General features: G+C 50.5%; 1 protein-coding gene across 1 annotated transcript; it reads right to left on the bottom strand.

Moving 5' to 3' along the window:
• Window positions 1–469: 469 nt before the first annotated feature.
• Window positions 470–2,638, bottom strand: LOC123070815 (uncharacterized). The gene is made up of 2 exons (XM_044494163.1): window positions 2,373–2,638; window positions 470–2,296 (listed from the first exon to the last, which is right to left on the bottom strand). Exon 2 carries the CDS (start codon window positions 2,204–2,206, stop codon window positions 692–694), a length of 1,515 nt encoding a protein of 504 aa, XP_044350098.1. The 5' UTR covers window positions 2,207–2,296; window positions 2,373–2,638; the 3' UTR covers window positions 470–691.
• Window positions 2,639–12,776: the final 10,138 nt, after the last annotated feature.

Genomic DNA, 12,776 nt, shown 5'->3' with positions numbered 1-12,776 from the left:
AGTCTCCTAAGATAGCCCAAGGGACGGGGGAAGGGGGGCGTGGCCGGCCAGCTCGGCGAGAAAGGTTTCTTTGGCACTGTGGACGCAGGGGGCATACACGTTGGTGATCCGAAGGGGAGAGCCATCTTGGCAAAGAGAGAGGTCCACGGAGAGGGCGTGAGAGGTGGCAACGTGGTGAGAAAGGGAGAAAACATCTGCGTTCCAGGCTGAACAGACCCCTCCCGAAGCGCCAACCGAGTCGATGTAGAGAGAATTACGCAGAGAGGGGGGGAGGAACATTTCCGTTTTAGCAGTAGGGGGGTGCTCAAGTTTGGTTTCTTGGATCGCAACAAAGGAGGGTTGCATGGCCTCGAAATTAGCACGGACATCACGGCACTTGCATGCATCGCCGAGTCCACGGACATTCCAGGTACACAGAGAAAACAGCCTAGTCATGGGGGATTGGGTAAGCAACAGGAAGAAAACCGAAGGTAAAAAACACCAGAAGTGATGAGAGGCACAAACGGGCCTAAGGCCATTACACACCCCACGGGGGGAAAAGAGAAAAGGCAAAAAGATAAGATGCTCCGGCAGCCATGCAAGGCCCACGGACAGGAGCACCGAACCACTCCTGGCGATCTAGAGGAGAGGAAGGAAGGAGTCGGGGGGGAACAAGCTTCGGCCACATGGGGCCTTACAAGGGGAGGGCGGATCATGGGGCACCATAAGCCATCTCAGCGTGAGCCCCAGCAGCCAGCGCGTCCAGGTCGACGCCACACGGCTCCCGAAGAGCCCGGAGCTGGCGGAGAGAGAGAGGGGCCGGCGCGCCGTCGTCGACACCAATGCCGGCAGCTCTCACGGAAGCACGGAGGCGGGGGGAGCCCTTGGAGGAGTCGAAGCGCGCCGCCTTCGCCGCCTTGGCCCGGTCAAGCATCTTGACGTACCCCGACGGCTCCTTCCCGGCAAGGCGGGAGCTACGGCGTCCGGTGTGGTCGACGTCCACCGCGCGCTTGCGGCGGCCACGCCGCTTCATGGCGGCATGCTCATGGTCCTCGTCCGCCAGCTCGGACGGGAGCATAACCGGGGGGGGAAGCAGCATGGCCTGGCCGCCATCGGAGGAGGGGACAGTGGTGGTGGAGTCGCTGCCATCCTCCTGGAGCAGAGGTGTCGCGGGAGGGAAGAGGGCGCACCAGCGTGGCGGGAAGGGCTCGGAGAGCAACCCCGCCATGCGGCGACCCAGAGTGCGGTGAAAAGCAGCCATGGCCGCGCTCTGCGGCGCGCCGGGGAAGTCGTCGAGGGGGGCAGGCGTAGCTGGGCGGGGCTCGATGGAGAGGGAGTCGAAGCCGCACAGACTGAGCGTGTCGATGTCGTCCATCCCGGAGGATCGAGGCCCACGGGGCGGCGAGCGAGGGGAGCTCCCCTCCCCCTCGAAGTGGAAGGAGGAGACGGAGGAGCCATCTTCGGTGATGGACCAGAAGCGGACGCGGCGGATGCGGACCTCCGTCGAGAGGTCACCATCGAAGTTGCGGACGAGGAGGGCGTGGGGGACGTCGTCCTCGTGCTCGAGACGGATGACAAGCCGGACGGCGGAGAAGTCGAGATCGTTGAGGCAGAGAGGGTCGATGCAGCAGACGTTGCCGATGGAGCGGAAGGCGTCACGGATGCCCCCTTCATGCCAGTGCTTGAGGGGGAAGCCGGTGGCGGAGAGCTGTGCAAAGCAGGTGTACTCCCAGCCGAACCGGTTCTCTCCGGTCTCCGGGCGCTCCAGGGTGATGACGTGCCCCTCGAACGGGAGGGGGAAGTGCCGCATGGCGTGCTCCCGCGCCCCCTCCGAGGAGAAGACGACCATCATGGCGCCGTAGTGGGAGGCGGCGAGGCGCACGGAGGGGTCACCGGCGTGCAGCTCGAGAGCCCGGCGGAGGAGGTCGCCGGGGCTGGGGGACGCCGGGTCGATGAGAGCATAGGCAAAACGGCGCGAGTGCGCCATGTCCACCACCAGGGGCATGAAGACCTCCACGTACTCCGGGCGATGGTGGCCAGCCGCATCCCGAGCAGGAGGCGAAGGGGGGAGGGGTGGCTGCTGCTCCGAAGCCGCCGCGGCAGTCGGCGGGCTGGCGGAGGAGGAGGACCCGCACGAAGACGGCGCCCCCCGAGGGAACGGCGTGGGAGGGCGCACCGAGAAGGGGCGAGTGCGCTTCGCCTCAACCTCCCGGTAGTACCGGCCCATCCAGTCCTCGCGCGGAGGAGCACGGGCCGGGGGGAGCCGGGGGAGGTCGAACGGGAGCGGGCCGGGGAGCAAAGGAGAACGTCGGAAAGCCTGCGAGACGGGGAAGGCGGGTGAGAAGCCGAAGGGGAAGGAGAGGAAGGAATGAGGAGGAGGGGCTCAAACTTACATCCTGAGCTGGTGTGGCCGGAGCGCCCGCAGTCACGGCAGCGCACTGGGTCGCGGCAGTCGCGGACGAGATGGTCAGGGGAGTAGCACTTGTGGCACAGGGGCTTCACAGGCGAGGGGAGGAAGGCAAGGAACCGGCGACGGGAGGGTTGAGGAGCAGCAGGAGAGAGCAAGGCTTCCTTATAGGACCTTGGCGGCGAGGGCGCGCCGTCCGGCGGAGAAGCGGGGGATGGGCGATCGGCGCTGCTGGCCGCATCGATGTGCGGCAGAATCCGCGGAGCATGGGGAGGGGGGGTGGCGGGATTCGAGGGCGCCAGCGGCAGAAGTGGAGGAGAGATGGGACGAGAGAGACGGAGGACGGAGGTAGGAGAAGACAGGACGGGGGAGGGAGGGATGGGGGCGCCGCGCGAGTCACGTCGGGGGGTCAGGGGCCCAGGGTCCCACCGGCCAGCGACGTTGGGCGCCTGCATGCGCGCGGGAGGGGAGGCGGAGTCAAGGGCACGCGCACAGGAAATATTATCCGGCAATTCCGCAGCCCGCATGCACGAGGGATCAGCGGCGGCAAACAGGGCACGCGCGGGCACGCTAGAGAGAGGTGGGTCCGCGATGGGTCCCCCAGCACGCACCCGAGGGTCAGCCATGCACGCACGTGCGCGCGTAGCGGCAGCCATGGCGTCCGCCCTACAGCGATGGAGGGCAAGCTTCGTCCGGCCAAGGCACAGGGACGCTGTTGCGATGATGAAGCTCGCCACATCCGGGGAGGCGGCGAGAGAGCAAAAGACATCGGGGGCGTCAAGAGAAACCGAGAACGCGTCCGGAGCGTCAGTGAGGAGGAAATTAAGAGCATTCTTGACAAAGAAAACGTTGATCCTAGGGGACGGGACATCAGGCGTGATCCAGAAACGGCAAGAAGCAGCAGCAAACGTACGAGCTAAGGGGGAGGCCACCATGGAGTGAAAGTTAAGCAAGATTGAGTCGAGGAACGCCGCACCTGGCTTTTGGTAGACGACGCGGCCGGGTTTCCCCAGCCAGATCCCCCTCAGCAGTGCGCCGCTGCCGTCATTGCGAGGGGCAAGCGAGGCGTCGAGGCTTCGGAGGCTCGGGGCGCCGGAGGAGTCGAGGGGCGGCAGTTCCGCCGCGGGCGCCGGTACGGTGACCACGCGCCAGGGAAGGGAGAGCGGCGACTAGACCAGAACGGGCAGCAACGAGGAGAGGCTACCAAGGCGCGCAGGGGGTGGGGGGAGCGAGGTATGCTGGGGCGGCGTTGGGGGTTCGCCCGGCGGCGACGAGGGGTCGCAGTCGCCAGAGCTCGCAAGCATGGCCCTCAGTCGACGAGGGGTCGCAGTCGCCCATGTTCCAAGACTGAATTAGGAGTAATAATTATTTTTTCTAGAAACATATCAGTGGTAAGATGCATGACATTATGTAAGTGACAATTCAAGCTAAACAACATTTACATTGTTTTATAAATATATTTAGTCATTCTATTGACATTGAGTAAATACTCCAAAATATCAACCTTGAGTGAATACAAATCTGAATGTGCTGCTTCAGGTAATTGACATTGTATTGCAACTAAATTGTTTTTAGAAAATGCAGATGTCATTTTTGTCATATTTGGGACTCTGCAATTTCTTACTCACTTGGCAAGGGAGGGGAACCTCTTCTGCACGCCAAGGTAGCTCGGCTTTGTGCCACTAGAGCAGCCAAGAGAGCAAGAGAAATAAACAAATACACTTGTCAGACCACCGGAAAAGAATGTGATCAATTGACACACATATGCACATCCATTTTATCAGCTGCAGGTTTTCTTCCATCCAGCATAACACACGTCATACACAAAGTAGCGCATTTCGCAAGCAAAATGAAGAGAACTAGGAACTGGATGTGGATCAATTGACAAGTCCTGAACTAGGAAAAGAAAATGCAGTCAATCAATCAACAGGTTGCAAGCATCCAACACACATATGCACATCATCCATCCATCCATCCATCTATCCAGCATATAGCATACACAAAGTATAGTGCAGTGCACAAAATAAAGTGGCCAGGAGAGGAACTGTATGGGAAATGTTACCCTTGGCATTGGGGAATCTCAGCAGCCGGATCCATTTCTCACACACAATTGCTGAAATGAAGCAGGGGAAGAATGTTAGGGCTTGATTTGGAGGGGGGAATCCAGAAACAAGAATAGAAGCTCCTCATCCCACACCACAGCCATTTGGCGTTCCTGGCCGTCGGATCTGGTTGCTTGATCGGATCTGGGCCGTCGGATCAAGCTCTCAGATGACCTGCGCCGTCGGATCTGAGATGGACACTGCTGGAATGAATAGTAATGGCTCTAAAATGTAAATACCATGCCCCCACCGGGGCATTTCGGTCATTTGGCGTTGTGGGATATAAATTACAGTGGCTCCTCTGGAGATGACCTAGCCGCCTCCTCCCTCGCTCGCTCCCGCACTCGCGCCCGCTCCTCCCGCACGCCCGTCGCGCCCTCACCTCTCTCTTCCCACTCCAAACCCTACCCCGCGCCTGCCTCCCTGCCTTGCCGCCGGCACCGCCGTCGCCGCTCGCCCGGGCGCCCATCCCCGGCCTCAGGCCGCCTAGCCGCCGCTCCCTTCTCCCGCGACCGCGCCGCTCTCTCCTCCTTCCTCACGCCGCCGCCCTCTCCTCCTTCCTCCCTCCTCCCTGCCGTGCCGCCCCGCCGCCTCCTCCCTCGCTCGCTTCCTCCTCCCCTCCCGCCGTTCCCCTCCCCTAACCCTAGAAACCGACGAGTTCGGGAAGAAGGAGGGGGTAGACAAGGGGGAGGTGCTGGAGAGGAAGGTGGAGGAGTTCTTCAGGGCCCTGAAGAAAGGGCCCGAGGAGGGGAAGGCCGACGATGCTTCGACAGCGGCGAAGAAGAAGGCGGTGTTGGGAGGGGCACCGAGGCAGGTGAAGCGGGATGCGGAGAGGGAGGAAGAAGACTGGCCACGGCCGCACCTCGCGAGCACGAGGACGCAGCTGCCGCCAAGGTGGGACGGGCCGACAGGGACCGTCGTGCTCATCGACAAGCCCAAAGGTGACACACTCTCTTCCACATTGATGAATGCTCTCAGTCTCAGATGGCGATGCTAATTAGCAGCCCATAGATGCATACCACCAATCCACCTTTTTATCTAGATGCAGTGTGTGTAAATGCTTACTTGCGGCCTTTTTCCAGAATGGGTGGGTTAGATGGATGTGGTACATTTGAATTCAGATGTATATGCATACCACCAAGCATTCCTGCACCCCTTGCGTAGTCAGGTCGGTTGCCGCCGGTCCTGGTGGTAGCAGCTTGTGTGATTGGGTGTGTGGGTGGTTGTTCGGTGATGGCATATGCTGATGCTGGTGTTTTTTCTTCCTTTTGTGGATAGATTGATAAGAGCCTCCAAAATCTGAAGAAAGAGGCGGCTACACATGATGCCAAGCATTGCAAGACAGCCGGGGAGGTTAGTTAGTATGCTTGCAAGTTTTCTAATACGGTTATACCCAGGCAAAGTTTAGTAGGCCGTTCTCTAGAGAACCTAATGAATAATTGCTGAAAAGGGCAGCCCATGATGTGAGAATCCAAAGAGACGTAACTACAACAGAAAAAAGTGCAAGGCGTGCATTTGATGCGCTTCTATAGAAGAATGACTGTCGTGTTTAATATTTATGGTGTCTCCTATGCTTCATACGCAGAAGAGATTTGTATCCTATTCACATATTTTTCTATTTGCATTTGGTTATCAGCATCTTAGGGCCTATAATTCTGTCAAATGCCTCTCTGGAATGGGGATGCTGTTCGATTTTAGAAACTCAGCTACATGTTTAGATACTTTACAGTTTTAATGTGACCTGAGTAGGCTATTGTCAGTTAGGACGATGTTGTCCCTTGAGAAATATATTTTTTAAGGTTCCCTACGAATTACTTTGTGCAGCAATCTCCTTTCGAACCCTTCAGCACAAAGTGCCCAGTTGGAACAATTATTTTGGATTGACCGTAGATGTTGTTCAGTAAATTGAACACCTTAGCTGAACCCTTCAGCATAAAGCGTTCAGTCGGAACAAAATCTTTTGACTGACCATAGGCGATGTTCAGTAAATAGTACACATGCATTAGCCGCCCACATTCTGGTTGGGCAATCAGTGTTATAGTTCAACACCTGAACATTGTTTATAAGGCGTCCCACATTCGACGTGATGTGAGACGAGAGCTAGCAACAAAAGTGAGATACTGAATCTGATTTGTTGGATTTTGCTTGAAACCCAAGCCATTTTTGGAAGCAGAAAATGGAGGAAGTACAACACTTCAGTTAAATCTTTTATTTGTGTGTTACAATACCAAGTCAAAGTTAGTTCATTTACGATGTTCAGGCGTAGCAACTCGCTGTTCAATCTGTTCAAGTAGCCTGCCCTGCATGTTTCAGCCATAGTTATATCTTTTGCAGATATGCTTGTTACAATTTTGTAAACACTGCACTAGGACGTGATGGCCAGATCGTCGCCAGCTCCTACCCCGACCCCAAGGTCGCTGTCAGCCTCAATCCCGATGCCTAGGTCGTCGCCACCCCCAACCTCGCCGCCTAGGTTGTGGTCATAAGTTACATTTGATCGCCGGTACATTTGTTGTCCGAAGGTCCAACGTTTTGAAATCTAAGAGTAAACCACCCGCTACCGAAATACGGGCGTTAGTTTTGTTATGTTCTGATGAAAAATGGGCATAAAATTCAGAGAACATATGCAATTGTTAAGCTTTTTTCTTCTAGGACAAAAAATGCACCAGTAAACTATATATGCTCAAATTATGAACCAGGTACCAATCTTGGTTATGTGAGCACTCCTTGCCCTATTATTTAAATGAAATTGCCCTGATCTCATTAAGCTATCATACCAGGAGGCAAAAATGTGTTTAATTGGTAGGGTTAGGGACCTCTGAAGTAAGATCCTAGGCAGTAGTTTTGTTTTCCTGTCTCTTACAAAATTATGAAAACAAAGTCGGTTACAGCAGCAAAAGATCCATGCTTTGTATTTTACAGTGGTGCGACTTATAGTCAATAAATTCAAGTGCCACATGTCGCTCATCTGCTGCTACAATTAGACTACATGTGTAGGCTAGAGAGAAGTTCAGAAGGTGTATCTGTCTCACAAGGAAATGCTGCTACAATTAGACTCTGCCGATCTATGAATATGTTGCTTCCAAATCTGCATTTATCTCACTGCAATACGCTCATTTGCTATATAGTTTTGAAGTTTACATGTCATGTATATTTATTACCATATCCCGCGCAAACCTTTGGGCGTTCTTTGAAAGAATATCTTTATTTTTTCTATCGCAGCTTTCTTCTGGAACCGTTGTTATGAACCAATCAACTCTTTGAGAATTAAAGGTATGCTAATATACTCTGCTACTATTCTCATGTTGCTTTGCTATCTACTATTTTCATACCTGGTTTGGCTTGCTTGTGGTGCCTTCTGTTGTATTAGATGCATTGTTATGAACTATTGTTTAGACCGCACCCCTAATATAAAAGGGACATTTACATCTCTGCCCCTAACTCGAACCCACTACTCAGTTTTGCCCCTAGTTTTCGGGTATGCTCAGTTTTGCCCCTCTGCCGTCAATGCCACTTATAGAAATGCCCCTCCGCTCCGTTTCCGTCCAGTCAAGGCTGTTTGACCGCTAACTTGCCGTCAGTTTGACATATTTGCCCTTCTTTCTTACATGTGGCCCCTCTCTTACCTCTTCGCTTCACTCTCTCTCTGTTCTCTTTCTCTCGCTCGACCCTAACCCTAGCTCTGTCTTCCCCAAATCGCCCCCTCACCTGAACCCTAGCGGCTTCGATCCCCACCATGGAAAACTCCAGATCAATGGCGGGCACGGTGGAGATTCGGTCGACCTGACTCTTTATGCGAGCTGTGCTGCGATTCGGAGCCAACCGCTGCGGATGGAGGTCGATGGTGGTTGCGGCGCCGGCGGCGGCCATGAAGGGAGCACAAATCCGAAGGGGTAAGTGCAGTACTTTCAGATCTGAAGCCTGCTATACGTATTGTAGTTCGTTTTGATTCCTAGTGTTCATCTGCGTTCGTAGTGCTCATTTGGTTCGATTTTTTTTCTGTTTTTCATTGTCATTCGTAGGGTGGACTATATATGTTTGGATTGTAGAATGGAAACAACTCTTCTAGTTCCTGCTGGTACAAAAGCAGGGAACACAGGATTTTCATTTCCTTTGGTAGTGGAGAGCACACTGAAGTTTGTGCAGTTTAGATCTCATATCTATGCTAAATACCCGTGGGGAATACATGATGCAGTTGAATTCAGGTACTGGGATATTGATAGTTCAGTTTGGGTCCCAGTCCAATGTGATGCTGAGTTAGAAAAGATGTTTAGAAATCATGCTCATTTCCCAGTCAAATTGGAAATCAATGTCATACAAAGAAAAAGAGGATTGACAGACAGCAGTGGAAGAAAATCACAATCTACTAGTTCTAGAGGTAGGAGCAGAATATCCAAGGGGAGAAAAACAAGTGTTAGCAGTCAGAAGAGAGCTTCAGATGCAGGAGCGAGCTCTATGCAGGTTCCAGGAACACCATCAGAGCAAGTGCCTATTTATGCAGGTCCTACTCAGAGCAGAGATTCTATTGATCCAAATATTGAGGAGGGACTTCCTGATGATTGGCCTACAGATGATGAGGATGAAAGGCTTTTCCCTCAGTTTGTTACAAAACAAAAGGCCAAGAAGACAGATGATGATGAGGATGAAGATTATATTCCACCACCAGAAGGAATGTTTGATGAGCCAGGTGAAGATGAGTTGGAGGAGGACCGGGACATGGGATATAGTGAGGATGATGATGATGGAAGGCCAGATGTGAAGTACAACAGAGATGATCCTTCTTTAAAAGAAGGAACTATATTTTCTAGTGCTTTAGACTGTAGGAATGCACTAGCTACATTTTCAATTAAAACTCGGAGTGAGTATGTAGTAGACAAGAGTGATCCTACCAGGTTGACTGTTCATTGTGCTTATAAGAGGTGTAGATGGAGGATGCATGCCTCCTTAATGAGAAATAGCTCATTGTTTCAGGTACAAACAGTAGGTGCATATGTAGTTACATTGCAAATATTTTCCAGTTATTTGTTGCAGCAAGTATGTCTGACATGTAATTGAACTTTCAATATTGCAGGTCAAAGTGAACCAGTTTGCACATACTTGTCCAAGTGTAAGCAGAAGGCAAAGACTAAAGTCAGCTAAGTGCAGATGGGTTGCTGATGCAGTGAAGCATTGGGTTTTAGAGGATTCAGAGGTTGGAGTTACAGAGTTGAAAAAGAACCTGAAGAAAAAATATGGCCTGCAAGTCCCATACATGAGAGTGTTCTATGGAAAGCAGATGGCACTGGACAACATTTATGGTAAGTGGACTGACTCATTTCAATTGTTGTACACTTACAAGGCAGAAGTTGAGAAAGCATCTCCTGGAAGTGTAGTTAACATTGACAAGCACACTGTAGAGTACAAAATAGCTGGAAAAACTAGACAGAAAGAGTGCTTTAGAAGAGTGTTTGTTTCTTTCAAAGCATGCTGGCAAGGTTTTTTAGATGGATGTAGGCCCTATCTTGCAGTAGATGGCACAACACTGAATGGCAGATATAAAGGCCAACTTGTGAGTGCATGTGCAGTGGATGCTTGCAACTGGATCTTCCCAGTAGCAATTGGAGTTGTTGAGTCTGAAAATACAGATAGTTGGACATGGTTTTTCCAGAATTTAAAAGAACTAATAGGATATCCACCAGGTCTTGTCATCCACACAGATGCATGCAAAGGACTAGAGACTGCTGTTGAAGATGTATTCACTGGAGTTGAGCACAGGGAATGCATGAGGCATTTGGCAGCTAATTTTTCCAAAAAATTTAGAGGAAAGTTTTTTGATGATAATTTGTGGCCTTGTTCATTGACATATAGCATGAAAAAACACAATTATCATCTTAGACAGCTACACAGCAAACCTGGTGTGAAAGAGTACCTAGAAGAGCATCATAGCAAACTATGGGTCAGTGCCTTGTTCAATGAAATATGCAAAGTTGATTATGTCAATAACAATTTAGCTGAGTCATTCAATTCCAAAATTAAGAAGTGGAAGGGGATACACATTGTGGACTTGCTTGACAAAATTAGGCAGTTCATAATGGAAAAGTTTGACTTGAGACAGCAGATTGCAGCTGGGACATACAATGGGCACATCATAATCCCAAAAATCATGATTATGCTTCATGCAAAATCAAAAGACCTTGATATGTCCATAGTGAAAAGAAGCACATTAGAGGCAGAGATTACTGCAATTGACAAGGAAAAAAGAGAGTGGAGATATCTTGTTAATTTGCAAACACATACTTGTAGTTGTAGAAAGTGGCAAATAATAGGACAACCATGCATACATGCATTGTACTTTATCACTTCAATGAGAGGTCCAGTTAGTGAGATTGATCAGTATGTTCATGAGTATTTCTCTGTGGCAAAATTCAAGGCTACTTATGCTGATAATCTGCCACTTCTGGAGGGCAAGCAACAATGGGATGTTGTAGACCCAGGATTTAAACTGAGTGCTCCATTGCAAAATAGGCCACCTGGTAGACCTAGGAAGACAAGAATTAGGGCTAAATCAGAGGGAAAGGACTTGGAGGAAGAAAGAATAAGTGTTCAAGATGTGGGAAGCTTGGGCACAAAGGCAGCCACTGCAAAGAGTCCATTGACCCTGCATTTGGAGAGGAAGAACATTGGGGTGCTGATAATGCCAATGATGAACCTCTGGCTACTATGGCAGATACTGCTACTGATGATGTAAATGCAGATGCTGCTACTGATGATGCTACTAATGAAACTATGGCAGATGCTGCTACTGATGATGCAAATGCAGATGCAAGTGATGAAGATGCTGCAAATGCAAATGCAACTGCTGGAGATGATGTAAGTGAAAAAATGGCAGGTGATGGAGATGCTGCTAATGCAAATGCAACTTCTACGGATGCAACAACAGTCAGTAGTGCAGTCAGGTACTTTTTTGGTTTATTTTTGAAGTTATTTCCTAAATTCTTCAATGTTTGCTAACTGACCTCTCCCATTTATTTGTGACTTTGCAGCCCAAGAAAGAACTACAAAAGACCAGCTGAGAGGGGACAATCACCACATAAGAAGAAGTTCAAAATTGCAGAAGAGGACATTATAGGTTCTGTCACTGGAAGCAATAATCCTACCAGTTCTTCTACTCCAAACAAGGCTGTGAGCAAAACTGTGAGCACCAGGAGGAGTTCTAGGCTCTCTTCAAACCCAGCTTGCAATACTAGGAGCAAGAAGAACAAGTAGATGTGGTAGTACTTGTAATGCTGTGAAAATTTGTTGTGGGTGTACTAGATTTGAAGTTTGTTGTGACACAATGCTGTGAACTCTTTTATGTCTCAGTGTGATCATGTCCTATGTTTAGGCCAATTCCAAGTGTGCCCATTTAACTGTCATTTTTGTCACATTACTACTGCACTGTCACATTAGTACATTGCTACAAAATGGAACACAATATACTCAAAATAGCAAACTCATTTCCAGTTAAAACTTGTCACATTACACCAGATGAAACTCATTTCCAATGTGCTTTGGAACAAATACAACTAATTAAGATAGCTCACACAACAATACATTACATTTCATTACATACCATAATCCAGCCAGTATGGATTCTTAAACCACTCAGAAAAAACTGATGCCAAAATGCTAATGCAAATTACTATGAGAAATCCCCATGTTTGCATAAGTTCATTTCTCTTCTTGATCTTCAACTTGAGTTTCTTGTTCTTCTCTATTAAGTACATCAACCTCCTCTCCAAATGATGGGACTTTAGCCAGCTTTTCTCCAATCCAGCATGAAGTTCCTCAAATGCACGAGCAACACAATCTGTGGGAAGGGGATCAATCCAAACTACCCAGTCACATTCATCAGGGAGCTACAGAATTAATGTTACATTAAACAACAAAAAATTGGCAAATAATGTCAGCAAAATGAGAGGACAGACAGAGTGGGAATGAGAGTTAATCTTACATCTAGGGGGCAGCCTAAGAATCTTCTTCCCGTGCTTGCACCTCCCCAGGCGACGCGACGAGCGGGGATGAGACCGTGCCCTGCGCACCGCCGCGTCGTGCTCATCTCCAGTCCAGAGAATGACGGATGGGGGAGGTAGAACTCGGATTGAAACTAAACAATCCCAACACCATCGACCTAAACACAGGAAATCCCCAATCTGATGAACCCTAATTGGGACAGAAATACCCCAGATCGATCCACCGATGAGCCACACTTACCTCGCAAGTCACCGACGAGCTCGATGTGGACATGTCGCCGCCCTCCAAATCGACCC

The sequence above is a fragment of the Triticum aestivum genome, chromosome 3B (assembly GCF_018294505.1).
Source record: "Triticum aestivum cultivar Chinese Spring chromosome 3B, IWGSC CS RefSeq v2.1, whole genome shotgun sequence".
Taxonomy (NCBI): Eukaryota; Viridiplantae; Streptophyta; class Magnoliopsida; order Poales; family Poaceae; genus Triticum; species Triticum aestivum.
The sequence above is the reverse complement of the archived record's forward strand: the minus strand, read 5'-3'. Positions and strand labels throughout refer to the sequence as shown.